Here is a 24,762-nt window from a genome sequence, read left to right as displayed (position 1 = left end):
CAATTGTTACCCTATTAGACTGAAATTTTGCACATAGTGGTTAGTTTTAATTTTCTACTTGGTTGGTATTGTTTAAATCGGTCTATAACCTGGTATAGCTCCCATATAAACCGATCTCCCGATTAGTCTCTTCCACAACCACTTAAATGTTTTCCTGATTTGACGGAAATTTGATACGTAGAAACTTTTAAACCTAAAATTCTGCCCCGCTAAATTTAGCAATTTTTTTCATGTTGGTTTCAGCCTAGTTTTGACCAAGTCCAGGCGCTTTTATTTGCTTAAAATTTCCATATTCTGTAGCAGCTCTTTTTTTTGCAGCAAAACGGCTCCACTTTATAACTGTCTTGTCCTGCTTTATTTTGACTTTCACATCATTCCTTATCTTCAGTTTGCCTTGAAATTGATATTTCATTTCTTTCGAAGAAAAAGCACCATCATAACATTTCACCCTTAGGCTGTATGACAGTATTCATGGGATACTTTAAACTTATCTGGTTTTGGCCATCATCACACAGAGATATCGAATAACGCACATAGACACATTATTTAAAATGTGTTTCGGTTTTTTTTCTCTCTCTCTCTCTCTCTCTTTCTCCCTCTCCCTCTCGCTGTGTTGTTGTCTTCCTTGCTAGCATTTTTATTGATTATATCAAGTACTTGAGATACAAATGACATTTTCTTGGGAGTCGTAGGTTTGGTAATGCTGACGTTGCCATAACTCCATGTTCCTTCCACGCTCCAAGAAAAAAAACGACTATGAAAACACTTTCCTATATTACAGCAAAAGTAAACACATTTTCTTTATGGGAAAATGGGCTGGTGCAAAAGAAGTCCTTATAACAGAAAAAAAAGGATGATTTTGAATTTTTAAATGTCTACAAGAGTCGACCATTTGCCAAAACGACAAAAAAACGCAAAAACATAGAGTATCTGTTGACATGGATGATGTAGTCAAAGGACATATTTAAAAGGCAACATAAAAGGGATGAGCACTAACTAAAACAACAACAACAACAAGAATAAGGCGAACCATAAGTTTCTTATGATGCTGCTGCCATGGTAATAGTTATTACCCCACTGCCTCAAAGTGTGGCAATGTCATTCATAAGTGGAAGATGAAGGAGTGCCGAATAGCGACCAAAAAAAAAAACAGCCTGGCACTTTGGCTGCCATACAAATGGGAAGCCCTTGTCATTTGCAGTTAACAGTTGATGTTACTTTTAAAAATTGTCATCCTCTATCTTTTCAGTGTCTCTCTCTCTCTTTTTGGCCTGTCATTTCTTGTTTGTCAATAGGATTATGAAGGATATGCTGCTTGTTTTCAGTTTTTCAGTTTTTGTGTTCTTCCCTTTTTTCGAATTGTAGCATTCGTTCTGAGTCGTTGCTCTTGGTTAGTGTTAAAAAGACTTCAGCCTGTTTGGTTGGGTGTATTTCATCAATATAAAGACTTTTTCAAGAAGGCCAGAATGTCAAAAACTCCGCTATGCAAAGATAAATAGGATGCTTAGGTTTTTTTATTTATATTTTTTTTTATCAAAAACTAGAGCAGTACTGCGGTTCAGGGTGCTATGGTTTAGGTCAAGTGTTTGTTTCATACCAACAATTGGGTCGTTTTATTTACCATACTAGGGGATTTCCTAGCTTATGGATAAATGAAACGCTCTTACCGCTAAATGCTTAAAAAGTAGGCAGCACTGATACATATCTAAAATAGTCAAATATCAACAAAACAAACAAAATTAGTCATTTTTATTTTAAACTAGCTGGACAGGCCCCGCTCCGCTGCACCTTTTTTTACTTTATTTGGAACAAAATTTTCTTTGTAATATTTATTTTCGACAATTAAAGAGCGTTTAGCATGCTACGAAAATAGTATATCGCTTGACTAACAGTTTAACAATATATGTGCCTTTATCTGAATCCCATATGATCTTTGTAGGTCTACGAATTTAAGTTTGGATGCAAGGTGTACTCCATTCTTAAAATACTTTATTTTAGCCCGATATTCTCATGATATCTGATTTAGGGGTATTTTCGGGAGTGAGGTGGTCCCCCAGACACTTGGCCCTGAAAAAATATCAGCATTGTGCTTTTCTCTCAAATACCAATTATTTAAACCCCATATAGCCATTGTTTAAAGGAAAATTTACACGATGAGGCGTCCCCCAAACACATGGCCCCAAAATTGGTTATCAAATTAATTTTCCAATCTCATATACCTTTCATTCGAGCCACATATTGGCATGGTCGAAAAATTTTTACCCTTTGGGCGGTGTTTAGGTAAATAGGTGATGCCCTAAATACATGGTCCTACATTTGGCTATCAAATTCGTATTCTACTCCAAAATACCTTTATTTGAACCCCATATTGCGATGGTCAGTAAAAAAATTGCTGTTTGTGGGGTATTTTGGAAAAGGGGTAAACCTGCAGAAAATTGGTCCCTAAAGTGGGTATAAATTCTTGCTCTACCCCCCAATACCTTTCATTTAAGCTTATTTTAGCTCCACATTGACATGGTCGGTAAATATGACCGATTTAGGGGCATTTCGGGGATTGGGGTGGTTCCCCAATCACTAATCCCGAAAAATATATCAGCAACGTGCTCTATTCACATAAATATGAAATCCATTGGTCTCAAAAATGATGGCCTAAATACATGGTCCTACATTTGGAGATCAAATTCGTATTATACTCCAAAATACCTTTATTTGAACCCCATATTGCAATGGTCAGTAAAAAATTACTGTTTGTGGGGTATTTTGGTAAAGGGGTAAACCCGCAGAAAATTGGTCCCGAAAGTGGGTATAAATTCTTGCTCTACCCCCCAATACCTTTCATTAAAGCTCCACATTGACATGATCGGTAAATTTGGCCGATTTAGGGTATTTAGGGGATTGGGGTGGTTCCCCAATCACTAAGCCCGGAAAATATATCAGCAACGTGCTCTATTCTTATATATCTATATATCATTTATTTGAACCCCATATTGCCATTGGCCTCAAAATTGGATATCATATTAGTTTTCTAATCTCATTTAAACTCCTTATTGCAAAAGTCAGCAAATATGTCTGGTTTGAGATATTGGCCCCAAAAACTATATTAAATTTAGTTCCACTCTCTTTAAGACCCAAACGTCCTATTTGGGGGTTTTTATGGTGGTGGGTCGTCCCCAAAACAGTTGGTCCCGAATGTTGATATCAGATACGTGGTCTACTCCTAAATACCTTTAATTTAAGTCCCATATTTCCATAGTCGGCAAACATTATCGTCTTTGGAGGTGTTTTGGGGGATGGGCGGTCAATCAGTGAGTTGGCCTTGAAAATATATATCGGATTTGTATTCCACTTTTCACCTCTTATTTGATCCTCATATTGCAATAGTCAGCAAATACTTCCTATTTGGATGATGTTGTGGGGGTGGGGTGGCCCCATGGACACTTTTCCCGAATATTAATATCAGAGTGCTTTACTCCCAAAGAGCTTTCATTTGAGACCCATATTGCTATGGTCGTAAATTTGTTCCCATTGAGGGATGCTTTTGCTCCCTTATTTCGACTTCATATTAGAATTCTACACTAAAATACCTTTTATTAAAGCCCCATATTTCTATGGTCAGTAAATAAGTCCTGATTGGGGGGTGTTTTGGGGAAGGGGTGGACCCCCAGAAACGTGGTCCCACTTTTGAATATCAGATTCGTATTCTACTCGCAAATACCTTTCATTTGAGTCCCATATTGCTCAAATGAAAGGTATTTGAGTCCCACTAACACTTGGTCCGACAATTCGATATCAGATACGTTTTCTTATCCTAAATACCTTTCATTTGAGTCCCATATTGTCGTGATTGGTCTAAATATATGTTTGGTAGGTTTTGTGGGTGGGGCGGCCCCCCTAGGTATCCCATCCCAAATTTGGATACCAAATTTATTCTTTTTAGGGTACTATATATGAGCGCACACAAAATTTCGCTCAAATCGCACCACCCGTCTCCGAGTTCTGGCGTTTCTGAAAAATAGGGTAGGGGGAAGGGTCCGTTCCCCCTTCAGATATCAAAAAATGTAGAACCGTATTTTTACCACGGGATCATTATGCATCATCTGCGAAAATTTCAAGATAATCGGTTCAGCGTCTATAAGGAACACACAAACACAAATCGGTTTTTATATATACGATAAATGTTTCTCGTAGTTCAAAAATTTTAGTTTATTAAATTCCTAAGCAATTTTTGCACTCCAGAACGTTTAGTCATTGATCAAATATATTGCGTTCTTCCTCTTTAAGTTTTGTCATTCTGATTGAATGATGACACCATATGTTTTAATAAACTGCGATAATAAACGGTGATTAAGATTAGCCGCTAGGCTAATCGAGGATAGCTTCTTTCTCCAAATCCGCTTATTGGGTAAATAAAACACGGCAATTATTTCACGTAAGCTAAAAACCAAAAAAAAACCAAGGTTAACTAAGTCAGTAGGAAGTCATGATGAAGAAGTAGGATGAAAATTGCGCCATCTGTAGGGGCAATATATCTTAAAAGATACATTCACTGTCGGATTGCTTATTTTTGATTAGTTTTGCAAAAAAAAAAAAAAAAAAATTAAATTTGGCGATAGTATCCATCGGAAAAATTTCAATCGATATTCAGTCAAAAAATTAAATGTCGATAGTGCCATCGATATTTTGCCAGCTCTAGTTGGTAGAGAGTTCATATAAGCTTTTCGGGGGTCGTTGTCTTTTGCAATGGGCCAAGAACGATCTTTGTGAGTATGTATTAAAACTGTCACCAATACTTTTCCTACTCCTTAAAAGTAGAGTATCCGAAAGTCGCCTTTGAATGACTTTATACTTAGTTTACTTTTGTCTAATGTTCCCTCGTTTCAGTAAAGTTTTGATAGGCTGTTCTGTACTTTATCTTTTGTGAGACGCTATATTAATGATGATATTTTCATCCACAGTCCCAAATAACCATGACATTTCATCGATTCCGTTTTTCTCATAATTTATAATATGCGTTTCGATTTTTTTCATTTTGCTACCCCACAAAAAATGAAGCAACCAAAAAATCGTTTGAAAAAAGAAAAATGTTTATTCCATGATATCATCAATAATGATGATGTTGTGATAAAAAGCTTGTCAAACTTTTCGCATAGCCTTAAATTCTCTCAGTAGTAAGTTGTAATGTTGCCTGAAGTTTGGTTGTTAGGTTTATTTTTTACTTTTTGTCTATTTGAGTTCAAATTTTCCATACATCACATCAGTCAGAATTGTTGATGTATAGAGATATAATATATATATATATTTTTTTTTTTATTTTTATTTTAATGGAAACAGAGAGAGAAAGTGGGAAGAATGGGAGCTTGTAGAGCCAACAGTTGCTAATCATGATTTATGAATTCAAATTGTTGCTGTTTTTGTTGTTATTGATATTCTTTATTATTTTCATTTGCTGGAGATAACTTCTCTGATCTCTAGTTGATGGAAACATATTTTTCAAATACCCTGTGAAGATAGTATGAATGAAGTCATTAATTTTTTTGTTTAAACCAATATTATAGTACCATTTGTTAGGCCATATCATGCAACGTAGAGTTTCTTTTAGCAAAAAATGACGAACTACACGCAAAAAAATAAATTATTTATTGGCTAAAACTAAATTTTCGACCATTAAATTTGTTTTGTGAAAAATGTTGAGACTTTGTTTTCAATAAAATTGCATCTTTAATGATAAATTCATGCAAGAATTTGTGACAAATACAATGTTTATCCGAATAATTATTCCCGATAAACAAAACATAATTGTTGGGAATTTCATATAGTTTTTCTACACATATTCATTAGTAACCAGTAAGGAAGGGCAAACGTCGGGCGGTGCCAACTGTATAATACCCTACACATACACTATAAGTACAATGTAGGACCTATATCCAATTCTGAACCAAATTTTCTTTTTTCGGCGAGCAAATATGTTTAAACTGTAAAAACTACGGTTGACAAATGACAACATTATGGCAAATTACCCAAAATCGGACGAACATATATATGAGAGCTATACCTAAATCTGAACCGATTTCGTGCAAACTCCTCAGATACTGTGGCAGTCGTCGAGGAAAGGGTTTTGCAAAATTTTGGCAAGATTGGTCTATAAATGCGCTGGCTGTGACTCTAGAAGTTAAAATCGGGCGATATATATATGGGAGCAATATCAAAATCTGAACCGATTTCCAATTAATTTATCAGTATTATTGAGAGAGAAAATAACTACTGCCGAATTTCGAGAAAATCGGTTATCAAAAGACCATTTTATTGCAATATTACTGCAAATCGGACGAACATATATATGGGAGCTCTATCTAAATCTGAACCGATTTTGACCAAACTCTATGTATAATGTGGTAGTCGTCGAGGAAAGCGTTGCGCAATATTTTGGCAATATTGGTCAATAAATAGGCTTGCTGTGGCTCTAGGAGTGAAAATCGGGCGATATTTATATATGAATCCTATATCTAAATCTGAACCGATTTACATGAAATTCACCAGTAATGTCGAGTCGTAAAAAAATCCATCCTGCCAAATTTCGAGAGAATCGGTTAACAAATGACCATTTTATTGCATTATTACTGAAAATCGGCTGAAAATATATATGGGAGCTATATCCAGATCTGAACAGATTTTTTTCTTATTTCAATAGTTTTCGTCTCTAGGCCGAAAAACATGCTTGAACCAAATTTGAGGACGATCGGATGAAAACTGCGACTTGTACTTTGTACCCAAATTAATATGGACACACGGACAGTGTTGAACTGTGTTCAACAAAGTAGGTTAAGTTTAATAATAAGTTAATAATGAATTACTCTTATAATGAATGTGGATTTTTAAATTGAATTTAACGGTTAAAATATTTGCTAGTTTGCATCAATGGAAACCCTTGGCACAATCAACCTCACCAAAGGCTAGAGCTTTCGCTCAAATTGCCCAATAGTTTCCATCTTGAAATAATATTCCAATTCACCTTGCGCTGAATTAGCCCTTTTGCTATGTATGAAATACTTTGTCTCTTCACTTAAAAAGAAACCAGCTTACTCTACGGTAAGAACGAAGCTCTTTACGGAGACCAAAAAATAAACTTTGAATTGCATAAACCTAACTCTGGCTTTTTCTATTTTTTTTGTTCGTTTGTTTTTCAACACGCGCTATTCATTTAGAATCATGTTCGGAACTGACATCAGAGGCCTTCCTTGCAACCTTTGACAGGTTTGTTGGACGGAGAGGACTACCTGCTAAAGTATTTTCGGACAACGGAACCAATTTCGTTGGGGCCAGCCGGGCGTTACAAAGAGAGTATCGCCAGTTTCTTCAGAAGTCCGAAGAACATATTGTGAATAAATTTGGCTTACATGGGTTCACTTGGAATTTTATTCCGCCCCACGCACCCCACATGGGGGGGTTGTGGGAAGCCGGAGTAAAGAGTATGAAATCTCATATGAGGAAGACTGCTGGAAACATCAAATTTACGTTTGAGGAATTTACGACCCTACTGGTACGCATTGAAAGTGTCCTTAACTCCCGGCCACTTTCTCCAATAAGCGAAGATCCCTCTGAGCTCATTCCGCTGACGCCTGGGCATTTATTAAAAGGAGCACCATTAGTTGCTGTTCCGGAATGTTATTCAGACAATTTGTCGCTCATCAACCGTTGGCAAAAATTAAAGATCTTACAGATCCATTTTGCTAAACGATGGAAAAACGAGTACATCTCGGATATGCAAAGGCGGTATAAGTGGAAAACAGCTCAGGCTAATTTGAAGAAGGACGATTTCGTCGTAGTGAAAGATGATCTTTTGCCGCCAACAGAATGGCGACTAGGAAGGGTTGAAAGAGTTTTTATGGGTTCTGATTCCAGGGTTCGAGTAGCAGAAATCCGGACTCAAAATGGACTCGTCACTCGACCATTAACCAAGCTTTGTATTTTGCCAGTTGCCTGATTTATAAAGCCGTATTGTCTCTTTTCTTTTCAAACTTAACCCTAATTTCCTCAACAGCCAAGCCAAATGTCGAGTATGTTCAAGTCAACATCATCTGAGATTGTGTCCTGATTTTAATCGAATGTCAGTAGCAGCACGATGGGAAGCTGTCAAAAGCCGTGGCTATTGTTTTAATTGCCTTTGCCTATCACATACTCGGGAATGGTGTCGCTCTCGTAATAAATGTGAAGTATGTAACAAAGCGCACCACACTAAGCTTCATACCGACAAAATACAACAACAGTCAGAGGAAAACCGAAGTAAAAATCTGTCCAACCCGGTCACACAATGTAAGAACTCCATGTCGAAAAAGGAACAGGGGACTAGAAAACCAGTCCAAGAAAGACTAGGCAAAAAATTACCTACCAATGTTTTTATGCCAACCGCTTTGGCCAAAATTATTACAACAGAGGGACCCCAAAAGGCAAGATTATTGATAAGCTCCGGTCAAGTACAAACACTCATTGCAAAGTCGCTTGTACATCGTTTAAGTCTTCCAACAACTATAGCCGACGATAAAGAGTTCTGTATTGTGTATCTTCTGTCATACCACGACCATACGACCAAATTGCAGGTGCGCGGTTTAGTTAAAAACCACCTATCAATTACTATGCCACCAACATCATCCGATAAAAAATTCCAAAGCATATATGGCCACATAATCGACTTAGCCGATCCTCACTTTTATAATCCCAAGGATGTCGAAATAATTATTGGTAGCGACTTGGTGGCCTCCGTTCTACGGGCTGGTCTTATACAGACTTCAAAGAATATGCCAGTATTACAAAGCACCATTTTCGGTTGGGTGGTTTCAGGAGCTTGTACTCTCTAATTTTGCACTGCGGCAAGAGGTGGCGCCATGTTGAACTGTGTTCAACAAAGTAGGTTAAGTTTAATAATAAGTTAATAATGAATTACTCTTATAATGAATGTGGATTTTTAAATTGAATTTAACGGTTAAAATATTTGCTAGTTTGCATCAATGGAAACCCTTGGCACAATCAACCTCACCAAAGGCTAGAGCTTTCGCTCAAATTGCCCAATAGTTTCCATCTTGAAATAATATTCCAATTCACCTTGCGCTGAATTAGCCCTTTTGCTATGTATGAAATACTTTGTCTCTTCACTTAAAAAGAAACCAGCTTACTCTACGGTAAGAACGAAGCTCTTTACGGAGACCAAAAAATAAACTTTGAATTGCATAAACCTAACTCTGGCTTTTTCTATTTTTTTTGTTCTATTTGCATGGGTTTACAATTGTGAGTTTCACACTAAAATACAGTCCACTATTGCAGAAAACCTCACAATTGTACAGACAGACAGACAGAAAGTGATTCTGAGTTGATCGGTATACTTATCAATAGGTCTATCTCTCTTATTTTTGGGTGTTACAAACAAATTCACGAAGTTATAATACCCTGTACCACAGTAGTAGTGTAGGGTATAAAAACTATCTTCTACTAAATAAAAATAATTAAAAGCGTGCTAAGTTTGGCCGGGCGGAATCGTATATACCCTCCACCATAGATCCCATATGTCGGGTTCTGTTACCGATATCTCTTCTTAGGCAAACAAAGGATAAAATAAAAGAATTGTTTAATATTGGAGCTATATCAACATATGGCCCGATTCGAACCATAATTGAATTGAATGTTGAATACCATATTAGAAGTCATTGTCTCAAATTGCAGTCAATTCGAGTAAGAATTGTAAAATAGAGAGATCGGTTTTTATGGGAGCTGTGTAGGCTTTAAACCGATTCAGATCACATTTAACACTATGTTGATAGTCACTATTATCAAATCAAATTTCAATAATTACGCCTTATGGAAGTCAAGATCCCAGATCGGTTTAAATAGCAGCTATATCAGGTTATGGATCGATTTGAACCATATTTCATACGGCTATTAGAAGTCATAACAAAACACCTCATGTAAAATTTCAGCCAAATCGGATAAGAATTGCGCCCTCTAGTGGCTCAAAAAGTCAAGATTCTAGATCGGTTTATATGGCAGCTTTATCAAACGATCAAGAATATATATACTTTATGCGGTCTAAGACGAATATTTCGAGGAGTTACAAACAGAATGACGAAATTAGTATACCCTCATCCTAGGTGGAGGGTATAATGAAATAGTTGCGCTATGTTTGTTTGTTTGTCTGTTCCGTATAGATCGGCTGAACCGATTTTCATGAATTTTCACAGATGGGAGAGCTTAACCCCCCGGTGAAAATAGGGTACTTCATTTTTTGATATACGAAGAGCGCTGGACCCTCCCCCTTATCCCAATTTTTAAAAATGGAAGATGTCGGCGATGGGTGTATCAATTCAAACAAAATTTTGTTTGCTGCCTTATGGTAACCTAGAAACACAAAATTGTTATTAAACTTTAAGGTCAAATAACATGTGATAACACTTGAAAACCCATCCAAACGGACATGTTTGCCGATTGGGACAATATGGGTATCAAAGGAGTGGAGTACAACTTGATATAAAAATTTGACACCGAGTGGTGAGGGGCCACTCCTTCCTCGAAAAAAGCCCAAAATTGGAGCAATATGGGTACCAAATGAATCAGGTATAACAATTTGGTCGAAAGGTGTCCACGGGACCTTTCGAATCCGAAAACCCCCCAAAACGGGAATTTATGACCAAGATCACAAAAACGGGTAATAAATAAAATGTCTTAGCGAATAAATTATGTATCTGGTATACAATCTTAGAACAAAGAGTCTGGGGTCAGCCTACTCACTAAATACCCTTCAATACGACAAATAGCTCGATCGGAACAATATGGGAAAGGTCTACGACAGTAAAGGTCTACGACAGTAAAGTAAAAATCCGATCCCTGGACCGTACCCCTTTCTTCAATTTTCAGGTCTCGAAGATAGGTGCACCGATTAAAGAAAATTATTTTATTTCGCCTTATAGTAACCCAGAAACACAAAATTGTATAAAATTTTGGGGTCAAATAATCTGGGGGGACGCCCCATCCCAAAACCCACTCGAACGGACATGTTTACCAATTGGGACAATACGGGTATCAAATGAAGGGTATATACGAGCATAGTACGATCTTGGTATTAAAAGGTTACCATAAGTGTTGGAGGGAGGGTCGGGGGGTCTCCCACATTCAAAAACACCACCCAACATGACACTTTTACCGTTTTGGGCAATATGGGTATCAAATGATAGGTATTTAAAAGTGGAGTAAAAAGCTGATACAAATATTTATTCCGCGGTGTCTGAGGCGCTCCCCACCTGGTGTCTGAAGCGCTCCCCACCATCAAATGAAGGTGTTTGGAAGTTGGGTACACATCTGTCTCCGCAACACCAAAACGGGCATGAATGTTAAACATCACAAAATGGATATCAAATGAAAGGTCTTTGGGAGTCGACTGCGAATCTGGTATACACATTTAGGACAGAGACTGGGAGGAAAATATGTAAATTATAAGAAAGGTCTATGTCAGCAGAGTTCGAATCTTATCTGCTGTCCTGCCGTTCATCAGGACATGTAAATCGCGACAATAAAGGGCTCTTGTTGTCTTTTGAGTCTTGGAGCACAAATCTGATACATGGGGGTCCACATTATCCCCAAAACTATCTCCATACCGAACCTATTTACCGACCATAGAGTAGAGCACCCCCCAACAGGGCTTACTTCCTGGCCGTCCTAGTATAGAAATCAGATAAAATAAGAGAGTGAAAAAAAAGGCACAAAATTTTGGCAATATTGCTGAATTAGTGCGCTTGCTGTGGCTCTTGGAGTGAAAATCGGGCGATACACATATATGGCAGCTATATCTAAATCTGAACCGATTTCTATAAAATTCACCAGTAATGTTGAGATTCAAGAGAAGATCCTTCCTGCCAAACTTCGAGAGAATAGGGACAATTGACCATTTTTTTGCAATATTACTGCAAATCGGAAGAACGTATGTATGGGAGCTATATGAACCGATTTTTTCCATACCTGTACCACCTTTGAAGACGATCGAATTGCGACCTGTACTTTGTATACAAATTAACATGGACAGACGAACACACAGACAGACAGTATATCCGTCGAATCGAATCAGAAAGTGATTCTGGGTCGATCGGTATACTTATCAATGGGTCTATCCCCCTTCCTTCTGGTTGTTACAAACAAATACACTATGTTATAATACCCTGTACCACAGTAGTAGTGTAGGGTATAATAAATATACCCTCATACTTCGTTGGTGGATATAAAAATGGCTCAACGATACACAGGCAATTACCTTTACAAAATTGTTGGAATTAGAGCAATGCCAAACGTTATAGCATCTAATCTCTATCCTTTGTTATATTTCATCTAATCCTGCTTTAGACATTTCTGCAACATTTCACAAATTTCCATTTTGCCTCATTTTTTCCTTCGTTACTATGCCAAATTTAATCACGCAGTTAAACAATGGAATCAACATTTATGAATATTTTTGAGTAATTTTTTGCCTTCCTTTCCAAATCTCCACAAAGTTATACAAATTTCGCACTTAAATTTTTAAGTACTTTTACCTGAGGTTCATATCAACTTTACAAAGAAATGGAAGTAAGTGAAAGGTAGTGAAAAAAGCACTTCAATCAATAAATCCATAAAAGGCAGAAAGCAAAAAGATTGGAGAAGAAAGAAATGCCAAAGCTATTTGAATTGTAGACAAAGGTTTAAATGCAAATTTCCCAATTTTTTTGTGATGATAAAATGGAGGCTTATAGTGATTTTATATGGCTTGGCACAAAGTTGAACCATTACCTAAAATATTTTATTTTTATTTTTCCATAATTTATTGATTTAGATAAACAAATTTTTAATATTAATATTATCTTAGCCATTATAAAACACCAATTTTTTTAAATGGCAATAATTTTGAGAAATTTCCATTTATAACTTTATCTAGCGGACTGTAATACAGTTCTTTTATAATGTACAATTTGTGCATGTTAGCAATATCCCAGAGGCGGAAGTGGTGTGCGGCAGGCTTTTTAAAATGCCTGCAAAGTACTCTGGAAGCACGCCAGAGACATAGGCGCTCGCCTTCAAATTTGCGAAGTGTGTCGGAGAGGGCATCACCTTTCACTTATACAGTTAGCGCTTATATAATGCCTTCTAAAATACCGCCGAAAATAGGACATTTTCACAGAAAATTTAGAAGTTCAAAAAATAAAAAAAAGTTTTTTTTTTTTTTTATATACCCTACACCACTGCAGGGTATTATAACTTAGTGCATTTGTTTGTAACACCCAAAAAGAAGAGAGATAGACCCACTGATAAGTATACCGATCGATTCAGAATCACTTTCTGATTCGAGTTAGCTATGTCCGTCTGTCTGTACATGTTAATTTGTTTACAAAGTACTGGTCGCAGTATTCATCCGATCGTCTTCAAATTTGGTGCAGGCCTAGAGACGAAGCCTGTTGAATTTGGAAAAAAATCTGTTCAGATCTGGATATAGCTCCCATATATATGTTCGTCCGATTTGCAGTAATACTGCAATAAAATGGTCATTTGTTAACAGATACTCTCGAAATTTGGCAGAAAGGATTTTTTTACGACTCTCGTCATTACTGGTGAATTTTATGGAAATCGGTTCAGATTTAGATATAGCTTTCATATATATATATCGCCAGATTTTCACTCCTAGAGCCACCGCAAGCACATTTATTGACCAATCTTGTCAAAATATTGCACAACACTTTCCTCTACGACTACCACAATATGCCTATAGTTTGGTCAAAATCGGTCCAGATTTAGATATAGCTCCCATATATATGTTCGTCCGATTTGCAGTAATATTACAATAAAATGGTGTTTTGTTAACCGATTTTCTCCAATTTCGGCAGTAGGGATTTTCTCTTGACTATCAATATTACTGGTGAATTTCATGGAAATCGGTTTAGATTTAGATATAGCTCTCATATATATTGGGTTGCTCAAAAGGTAATTGCGGATTTTTCATATAGTCGGCGTTGACAAATTTTTTCACAGCTTGTGACTCTGTAATTGGATTGTTTCTTCTGTCAGTTATTAGCTTTTACTTTTAGCTTGCTTTAGAAAAAAAGTGTAAAAAAGTATATTTGATTAAAATTCATTCTACGTTTTATTAAAAATTTACTTTCTTCTAAAAAATCCGCAATTACTTTTTGGGCAACCCAATATATATATCGCCCATTTTTAACTTCTAGAGTCACAGCAAGCGCATTTATTGACCCATCTTGCCAAAATTTTGCAAAACGCTTTCTTCGACGACTGCCACAGTATCTGAGGAGTTTGCTCGAAATCGGTTCAGATTTAGATATAGCTCTCATATATATGTTCATCCGATTTTGAGAAATATTGCAAAAAAAGTGTTCATTTGTTAGCCGATTCTGTCGAAATTTTGCAGGAAGGATTTTCTTATGACTCTCAATATTACTGGTGAATTTCATAGAAATCGGACCAGATTTAGATATAGCTGTCACATATGTATATCGTCAGATTTTCACCCCAAGAGCCACTGCAAGCGCAATGTTATGGACCAATCTTACCAAAATTTGAACAACGCTTTCCTCGACGACTACCACATTATCTGAGAAGTTTTCTTGGAATCGGTTCAGAATTAGATTTAGCTCCCATATAAACGTTCGTCAGATTTTGGGTAATTTGCCATAATGTTGTCATTTGTCAACCGTAGTTTTTACAGTTTGAACAAATTTGCTCACCGAGGTCCATCAAAATTAGTTCAGAATTGGATATAGGTCCCACATTGTCCTTATAAGGTAGGTTTAGGGTATTATACAGTCGGCACCGACCGACGTTTGCCCTTCCTTACTGGTTTTTAATTATTTTTTCTTTTAGTATCCATTTCATTTGGCCATTAAAATTTTCATACCCACCACCGATTTAAGGTTTTGGGTTCATAAAAGGCGCTTTTATTGTCAGATGTTGCCCAAATTTGGAACAGCGAGTTGTGTTGGGCCCTTCGACATCCTTTTTCAATATGGTCGAGAGCGGTCAAGATTTGCATATAGCTGCCATATACACCGATCTCTCGATTTAAGGTCTTAGGGCCATAAAAGCAACATTTACTGTCCGATTTCGCCGTAATTTGGGACAGTGAGTTGTGTTAGGCTCTTCGACATTTTTCTGAAACTTGCCGAAATCGGTTCAGATTTGGAAATAGCCGTCATATAGACCGATATCTCGATTTAAAGTCTTGGCCCCATAAAAGGCACAACTGAACAATGACTTGTACTTATAAGTATTTGGTCTAAATCGGATCATATGTCTATGTATGTGCTATGGGGTATAATGAATGCATTTTTCACCGGACTTTGACGAAAAGTGGTTTACATATATACCCGAGGTGGTGGGTATCCAAAGGTCGGCTCGGCCGAACTTAGCGCCTTTTTACTTGTTCTTACAATTTTTACATATTTCTATTGCTTTATATTTGGCGCCAGCGGGGTTTGCACATGGGTATTCTTGATTACTAATCAGCTGCGCTATCAATTCGACTTGAATGTTATGTGCGCTGCTAAAGATAAATAAATACAATTTTCTATGTTTAGAACGAACAGCATCGTTTAAACCTCTATTAAAAAATGCAATGTAATGCAAATTTGCCCATGAACATTCCACTAAGGAACAGAGTAGCTTTACGCGTTCAACCACTATCGTGATTTCGACAGAAGGACGGACGGACATGGTTAGTTCGACTCAGAATGTCGAGACGATCCAGAATATATATACTTTATGGGGTCGCAGATCAATATTTGGAAGTGTTACAAATAGAATGATTATCCCATCCCCATCCTATGATGGTGGGTATAAAAATATTGGGTTGCCCAAAAATTGCGGATTTTTCATGTAGTCGGCGTTGACAAATTTTTTCACAGCTTGTGACTCTGTAATTGCATTCTTTCTTCTGTCAGTTATCAGCTGTTACTTTAAGCTTGCTTTAGAAAAAAAGTGAAAGAAAAGTATATTTGATTAAAGTTCATTCTAAGTTTTATTAAAAATGCATTTACTTTCTTTTAAAAAATCCGCAATTACTTTTTGGGCAACCCAATATATGGAATAAGGTGTTAATTCCATATATTATAAAAAATATTCGTGTACAACCTTTGGAAAGTGCAAAAAATCAATGTTGTGGCTGAAGCTGTTGGCTTGGCAAAAACCCATGATGATGATGATGATGGCAGAGTGTTGGCTCTTTACCTTGACCAGTTATGTGTTGAACATTTAGTCTTTATCTCTAAGCGATTTCCATAAATTTTCCAATAACTTTCACTCGACGATTCAATTGAGAGCAATAGCTAGGACACAAAAGTGCGACAAGGAGTGAAAAAGGCTGATTCTTGCCACTCAAGCCTTGGACTTTTTTGATGTGTGGTTTTTTTTCAGCTCTTTTTGTTCTTCATGGTTTTTATTGTTGTTAACCTTTGTTTTCGGCGCCTAACTTTAACGTTTGTGGCTTTTATGGCAATTTTTTTCCACCTCGTTTTCCTATGGTGTAATTTCATTGTTTTTCTCCTCTTTGCTCACTGCAATGAATTAAAGTCTTTGAGTTACGTTTCGTTTGTTTTTGTTCTTTTTTTGATTTATACTTTACTTTTGTGGCCGTAAAACACACATTTGCTTAGATCCAAAATGGAAATGCCATTTGCTTGTAAGATGCCGCCATGTTTGTTGAACAACCTGGAAATTGCTATCGGTAAAGTTACAGTGAGATTTATATTCAGTCCTTTTTTGCCACATACATTTATTTCAGAATGCAGTGTTATAATATTTATGAGAGTTTGAGAGTAAGCACGCAAAGGATATAAAAAACACAGTAGGGAGAGAGTTGAAACACAATTTCTACTTTTATAAGGTAGTGTTTCCCAAATGGATGAGTGTTTTCCATGAGGTTGCGTCAGAGATTATGTTACACAAACCAAATCGCGGTTGTGGCTTTTTGGACGGGAGGGGAAACATACACTCCATCAAATTGAAATTGAAATTGATTTTGATGTAAAAGATAGAGTAACAGCTGTAGAAAATAACAAATAACTTTTTTTGTAAAAAATTTTGTATAAACATTTAAGTCTCTCCATTACATCCGAAGGCCTTTCTAAAGCATGCTATCATCCCATTGAGATAAACTATCTAGTCAAGATATTGCAAAAACATGCTTATTGTAGGGAATGTACTCATCAACCAAATCTAGCCTTGTTTAGATAGAGAAGGATATGCTCTTTACATCTCATCCGCGAGGTTCAGTAGTTCGACCAGTGGCATGTAGTAACTTAATTGCTCGATGAGAGCAGATCCGGAATATTTGTCTGCTTTTTATACCCACCACCGTAGGATAGGGGGCATATTCATTCAGTCATTCCGCTTACAACACATCGAAATATCAATTTCCGACCCTACAAAGTATATATATTTCGGATCGTCGTAAAATTCTAAGACGATTTAACGATGTTCGTGTGTCTGTCCGTCCGTCTGCTGTAATCACTCTAGCGCCTTTAAAACTTGAGATATTGAGCTGAATTTTGGCACAAATTAGTCTTTTTGATGCACGCTGGTTAAGTTCTTGAACGGGCCAAATCGGACCATATTTGGATATAGCCCGATTTTCTGATAAAGGGTCTAATGCCCATAAAACCTTTACTTTTCATCCGATTTCGCTGAAATTTAAAACAGTGAGTGAGGCTTCCCGACAGTTGACCTAAATAAAGTTCAGATCGGACTGTATTTAGATGTTGCTACCATATAGACCGATATTCCGATGAAGGGTCTGAAGGTCATAAAAGCTTTATTTATTACCAGATTTCGCTGAAATATAAAACAGTGGGTTATTTTAAGCCTTCCGATATCTGAACAGAATATATTTCAGATCGGCCCATATTTGAATATAGCTGCCATATAGACCGATCTACCGATATGGGTCTGAAGGCCATAAAAGCTTTATTTATTACCAGATTTCTCTGAAATTTAAAACAGTTAGTAGGTTAATACCTACCAACATCCGACCTAAATATGGTTCTGATCGGACTATATTTAGATATAGCTGCCATATAGACCGATCTCCCGATAAAGGGTCTGAATCACAAAAAAGCTTCATTTATTACCCGATTTCGGTGAAATTTGAAACAATGGGTTATTTTGAGCCTCCCGATATCTGACCTAAATGTGGTTCAGATCAGCCTATATTTAGATATAGGTGCCATATAGACCGATCTCCCGATATAGGGTCTGAAGACCATAAAAGCTTTATTTATTACCCGATTTAGGTGAAATTTGAAAGAGTTAGTAGGTTAAGACCTCCCAATATCCGACCCAAATATGGTTCTGATCGGACTATATTTATATATAGCTGCCATATAGACCGATCTTCCGATAAAGGATCTGAAGGCTATAAAAGCTTCATTAATTACCCGATTTCGCTGAAATTTAAAACAGTGGGTTATTTTAAGCCTCCCGATATCTGAACAAAATATGATTCAGATCGGACCATATTTATATATAGCTGCCATAAAGACCGATCTCCCAATAAAGGGTCTGAATCACAAAAAAGCTTCATTTATTACCCGATTTCGGTGAAATTTGAAACAATAGGTTATTTTGAGCCTCCCGATATCTGACCTAAATGTGGTTCAGATCGGCCTATATTAAGATATAAAGGGTGATTTTTTTGAGGTTAGGATTTTCATGCATTAGTATTTGACAGATCACGTGGGATTTCAGACATGGTGTCAAAGAGAAAGATGCTCAGTATGCTTTGACATTTCATCATGAATAGACTTACTAACGAGCAACGCTTGCAAATCATTGAATTTTATTACCAAAATCAGTGTTCGGTTCGAAATGTGTTCATTCACCGTTCAGCGATGAGGCTCATTTCTGGTTGAATGGCTACGTAAATAAGCAAAATTGCCGCATTTGGAGTGAAGAGCAACCAGAAGCCGTTCAAGAACTGCCCATGCATCCCGAAAAATGCACTGTTTGGTGTGGTTTGTACGCTGGTGGAATCATTGGACCGTATTTTTTCAAAGATGCTGTTGGACGCAACGTTACGGTGAATGAACACATTTCGAACCGAACACTGATTTTGGTAATAAAATTCAATGATTTGCAAGCGTTGCTCGTTAGTAAGTCTATTCATGATGAAATGTCAAAGCATACTGAGCATCTTTCTCTTTGACACCATGTCTGAAATCCCACGTGATCTGTCAAATACTAATGCATGAAAATCCTAACCTCAAAAAAATCACCCTTTAGCTGCCATATAGACCGATCTACCGATAAGGGGACTGAAGCTCATAAAAGCTTTATTGATTGCCCGATTTCACCGAAATCTGAAACAGTGGGTTATTTTAAGCCTCCAGATATCGGATCTAAATATGGTTCAGATCGGACTATATTTAGATATAGCTGCCATATAGACCGATCGGCCGACCAAGTGTCTGAATCCTAAAAAAGCTTTATTTATTACCCGATTTCGCTGAAATTTGAAACAGTGAGTAGTTTTAGGCCTACCAACATCTGACCCAAATAAAGTTCAGATCGGCCTATATTTAGATATAGCTGCCATATAGACTGATCTACCGATAAGGGGACTGAAGCCCATAAAAGCTTTACTTATTACCCGATTTCGCTGAAATTTGAAACAGTGAGTTAATCTGAGCCTCACAATATCCAACCTTAATATGGTTCAGATCGGTTTATTATTGGATATATCTGTCAAAAAGGCCAATATTTTGCCTACAAAATCGAATAGTGACATATATATTAGACCACTCAATGTCCGTGCCGAATTTGGGTGTTTAAGTTATCCATTTTTCACCGGATTATAACGAAATGCTGTTTACATATATACCCGAGGTGGTGGGAATCGAAAGTTCGGCCCGGCCGAACTTAATGCCTTTTTACTTATTTTTAATTACTCGCATGAACAGAAAGTATTCTCTTACAAACCCATTTCATTGGCAGTTGCTACTACAAAACCACTGTGGCATAATTATCCAACCAATATAATTCAATACAACATTGTATTCATTAAACAAAATTGCACTACAAAAGCCGCCATAAATATGGCCAATGACATTGTCATAAATTAGACTTTTATTTAATTACTTTATTTTTCATATATAAAATATGACCTTAAGAGCCTCCGTCAATTTGTATCTCTGTGCAAAAAATGTCTTTCTCACTTAAGCGAGGATCGCGGCCAGAAATAACAAAAACGGCTAAAGTTTCCATGGCAAGGTAAACAGATGAGGTATTGTTGTACCCATATGTTGGGAAGGTAAAAGGATGGCAACTCGTACTGAAGCTGATATGAAAATCCGACAGAGAAAAGCTTGTTAAGTTCTTCAGTTTCTTCCCGGGCGCAAGGACACAAGGAAACCTTGCGGCCATTAATAATGTTTATAAACACGTGCCGCATGCTACGCGAGGCGCGCGAAAACAACAACGAAGCATAAATTCTAAAGACAATGTATGGCAGAGCAAAAACAAACCCACCATAAAAAATGGTGGAGGAGCATAGGTAGAGAGGATTGCATATACATATTTTTTATCCAGCCTATGCCAAAAAGGATAAGCAAAAATATGCATTAACATTATAAAGATTTAAAATATGAGCCTGCAGAAAACTTCATGGACATTTAAACAATGGTGCAGAAAACATGCATCCAATCCGCCCGTAATCAACGCATTTTCTTAAATTTTGTTTTTGAAAAATTTGAAAATTTTTAATGTTTACATTTCAATTGCAAACCGACCCATATATGAGTATACATGAGTCCTTTTACCCCATTTTTTATTTAAATTCATAGTATATTTCAATATTTGCAACATGTCAATAGTTGCTGCAATTTTATGCGATGATTGCCAGAAGTGTCCCTCATGATTTAGAATTTTAGTTTCGCACAATGAAATTGCAATCCCCATAAGAATGCCCATGAAATAATTTTTACTCAACACATTTAACTGTCTCTAACTGCCTGTCTGTCTTTCAGTCCTATCAGCTTTCATCGGGGCCCGTTTGCAATGCACAGACACTTTCATTGTGAATGATTGACATTGAATCCTTGTCTCAGGGCAATATGCAACATTGAATTGTTTTTAATTCAGCCTCACAATTATATATACACATATGTGTGTATGTCTCGAGCAACATTTTGATGAAACAAGTAATATGATGATAATGCTTTTGTTGTCATATCCCACTTTTAATTTTGCATATTTAATAGCCCTGAGGTTGAGCGAAGAATGACAGATTTTGTAAAGGGATTTTTTTATTGTTCTTTTAACGCTCTCATTGCCCGTGTGCGACGTTTTTCATTTTTTGCCTGAGTAAAAGGATTAAAACACATGCTGTCGTCCCAAATTGCCTACAGTCTGCAGGATGAAAGGATTATTGTGAGAAATATGATCAAATGGAATTGCATCGTAAGGCTTTGTCTGGATGGAGGACAAAATAACACATCATCGTATATGGATCTTGGCAAGCGAAAGCAGCAAGAAAGCTAATGAACGTGAAAGTTCAAGGATGAAAAATATTATTTCTTTTTATCAAATTTAAATTAAATAAAATAAATTAAAAAAACCATATTAAAATAAAATAAAATAAAATAATATAAATAAAATAAAATAAAATAAAATAAGATAAAACAAAATAAAATAAAATAAAATAAAGTAAAATAAAATAAAATAAAATAAAATAAAATAAAATAAAATAAAATAAAATAAAATAAAATAAAATAAAATAAAATAAAATAAAATAAAATAAAATAAAATAAAATAAAATAAAGTAAAATAAAATATATAAAAATAAAATAAAATAAAATAAAATAAAGTAAAATAAAATATATAAAAACAAAACAAAAATAAAATAAGTTATTATTGTCAATTTTCATAACTAACCGGTTATAGCTGTTCAAGAAATCTAGTTTTACACCAATGTTGCGCAAATTTATAATATTCCAGATTGCAAAGTAATACATTTTTGTTGATCTGACGGATATGGTGGCACTTCGGTATTTGTTGGGGAACACTTGCAAATTCTAAGTACAGAAAGTGAAAGCAAAGAAGAAAGACATCGCTTGGAGACCACCGTAGCGCAGAGGTTAGCATGTCCGCCTATGACGCTCGAATCCTGGCGTGACCATCAGAAAAAAATTTCAGAGGTGGTTTTCCCCTGGCGACATTTGTGAGGTACTATACCATGCAAAACTTCTCTCCAAAGCGGTGTCGCACGTCGACACGCCGTTCGGACTCGGCTATAAAAAGGAGGCCTCTTATCATTGAGCTTAAACTTGAGTCGGACTGCACACATTGATATGTGAGAAGTTTGCCCCTGTTCCTTAGTGGAATGTTCATGTTTCCTTCCAGACAAACGTACACAATCTATGAAAATTTTAAGAAAATCGGTTCAGCCAAGTATCATATAGTCATAATGGGTCTAATGGCGTTTTTGAGGTGTGGCGTCACCCCCTATACTTCGATTTGATTTTGTATGCCAGATTCGAAATCTACTCCCGAAGACTTTTCATTTGAGCCTCATATTGAAATGAACGTCCAATATGTCTCTTTGGGGGAGTTTTGGGGTTGGGGCGGCCCGATGGGTACTTAGACTCAAATTCTAGTACCATATTCGTATTCCACTCTGCAATACTTTCATTTGATACCCATATTGTCTTGATCGGACCACTTTTTATTTTGGGTTGTGTTTTTGGCATAAGGGGGAGGGTCCGTTCGCATTTTGATACCGAAAAATGATATAGCCTATGCTTCCTTCTAGACCAACCTACGCAATATGCGAAAATTTCGAGAAAATCGGTTCTGACGTTGTTTAATCTATACGGAATAAACAAACCGAGTCCCATATAACCGTGATTGGCTAATATATCCATTTTTGGGGTTTTTGTATACTTCGGGGTTTTTGTATACTACTTTTGTACCTATACTTCGACATGAATTTGTATGCCAGATTCGTTATCTACTCCCGCATACGTTTCATTTGATACCCATATTGTCCTTATCGGTCCACTTTTGATTTGCGGTGGTGTTTTAGGGGTAACGGTGAAGGGGCCCGCCCCCTTTCCAATATCAGTAAATTATAAAGCCTATTCCTGCTTCCTGATCATATTCGTAATCTACTCTCGAATACCTTGAATTTGAGTCCCATATTGTCATGATTGTCAAATAAACCTATTTAAGAGATTTTTGGGCTGCAGCGGCCCTCAGGTACTTAGACCCAATTTTTATTCTGAAATACTCTTGTATACCTTTCATTTGAATCCAATATTGTCCCGATCCGCCCCCGGGTCCGCCCGATGTAAATTAAGTGATCTCAACTTAATATTTTGTTCGATTGTTGCGAGTACGCAAGTACAGGATACTGTTCAATCTCAAATACCGATTTCCGATTATGAATTGGTACTATCTTCCGTTGAAGCCTATCTTAGTTTAATGTCTCACACCGGAAATCCGTGGTTCGTTACAGAAAATATGTTAAGCCATACTCAATCTTCTATAGAAAACTGTACTGCTGTAAAAAATTGTCGTACACCACTTAGAGATAAAATAACACTTTGGGTCAATGGAAATCTGTGCAAACTAATTAAATATAAAAATAAGCTTTTGAGACTAAGGAGAAGAAATCCTAATGATGGAAATGTTAAGTTTCAAATGAGACGAATAGTTAAGGTGATTCAGAATGCCTACAAAAACTCCATAAAAAATTACTATACAACTTATTTAACGGCTTTTCAAAATGATTCCAAGCGAACTTGAAGATTTTTAAATGATACCTTAGACAGAAATTCTAGGACTGAAATAAATGTAGAGAATAGTGCTGGTAATGTCATATTCGATGATCATTTTAAAACCGAAGTAATGAAGCAACATTTTTTGAAATCAATTCAAGATTTAGAGTTGGCAATTGAAGTTCAACAAATTGATACTTGAGATTCTTTAGTAACTTTGCATCGCTATCCTTGTTTGTTCGAATTTTTCCAACCTCTCTTAAAAAAGTTATGTTAGAGATATCGAATCTGAAGACAAATAGAAGTTGTGGACACGATAAAGTTTCTTCTAAAGTGGTAAAGACGTGCCGTGAAACTATTGCTCCGCACCTAGTTGAGAACTTTAATAATATGTTAGATACCATAGTATACCAGGATGTTTTACAAATTCATAAAGTTATCTCAATACCAAAAGGAAAAAGTTCCAATGATATATCAAACTTTCTTCCAATATCAGTATTGTCAGTAGTTAATAACATCTTTAAAAGAATTATGGAAGGTCAAATATCTGCCTATTTTGAAAACAACGAAATTTCAAGTAGAAGTCAGTTTGGGCTTAGGAAAGGATGTGGAACTGAAGAAGCTTTGATCAATGTTCCAAATCACATATGTAGTTTATTGCATCGCTATCCTTTTTTGTTCGAATTGTTTCCAACCTCTCTTGAAGAAGTTATGTTAGAGATATCGAATCTGAAGACAAAAAGAAGTTGTGGACACAATAAAGTTTCTTCGAAAGTGGTAAAGACGTGCCGTGAAAGTATTGCTCCGCACCTAGTTGAGATATTTAATAAATTAAAAATGCATAAAGTTATCCCAATACCAAAAGTTCCAATGATATATCGAACTTTATTCCAATATCAGTATTGCCAGTTGTTAATAACATCTTTGAAAGAATTATGGAAGGTCAAATATCTGCCTTTTTTTGAAACCAACGAAATTT

General features: G+C 36.4%; 2 protein-coding genes across 4 annotated transcripts in view; both read left to right on the top strand.

Annotated features, from left to right (window-relative positions):
* Positions 1-24,762, top strand: part of LOC106091693 (uncharacterized) — an 869,146-nt gene that overhangs the window by 431,996 nt on the left and 412,388 nt on the right. The gene's annotated exons all lie outside the window — the stretch shown is intronic.
* Positions 7,191-9,331, top strand: LOC131995262 (uncharacterized). 2 transcript variants are annotated; one of them, XM_059363683.1, is made up of 2 exons: positions 7,191-9,173; positions 9,316-9,331. In XM_059363683.1, the coding sequence occupies exon 1, from the start codon at positions 8,103-8,105 to the stop codon at positions 8,850-8,852; it is 750 nt and encodes a 249-aa protein (XP_059219666.1). In that variant the 5' UTR covers positions 7,191-8,102; the 3' UTR covers positions 8,853-9,173; positions 9,316-9,331. The 2 variants fall into 2 exon arrangements, with proteins under 2 accessions (XP_059219666.1, XP_059219667.1); XM_059363684.1 differs by having other exon boundaries at positions 9,303-9,325.

This window comes from Stomoxys calcitrans, chromosome 2 (assembly GCF_963082655.1).
Source record: "Stomoxys calcitrans chromosome 2, idStoCalc2.1, whole genome shotgun sequence".
Classification (NCBI taxonomy): domain Eukaryota; kingdom Metazoa; phylum Arthropoda; class Insecta; order Diptera; family Muscidae; genus Stomoxys; species Stomoxys calcitrans.
The sequence above is the reverse complement of the archived record's forward strand: the minus strand, read 5'-3'. Positions and strand labels throughout refer to the sequence as shown.

Bases quoted from the DNA above. Each gene is read 5' to 3' on its own strand.
- LOC131995262 (XM_059363683.1), top strand. From the start codon at position 8,103: ATGTCAGTAGCAGCACGATGGGAAGCTGTCAAAAGCCGTGGCTATTGT.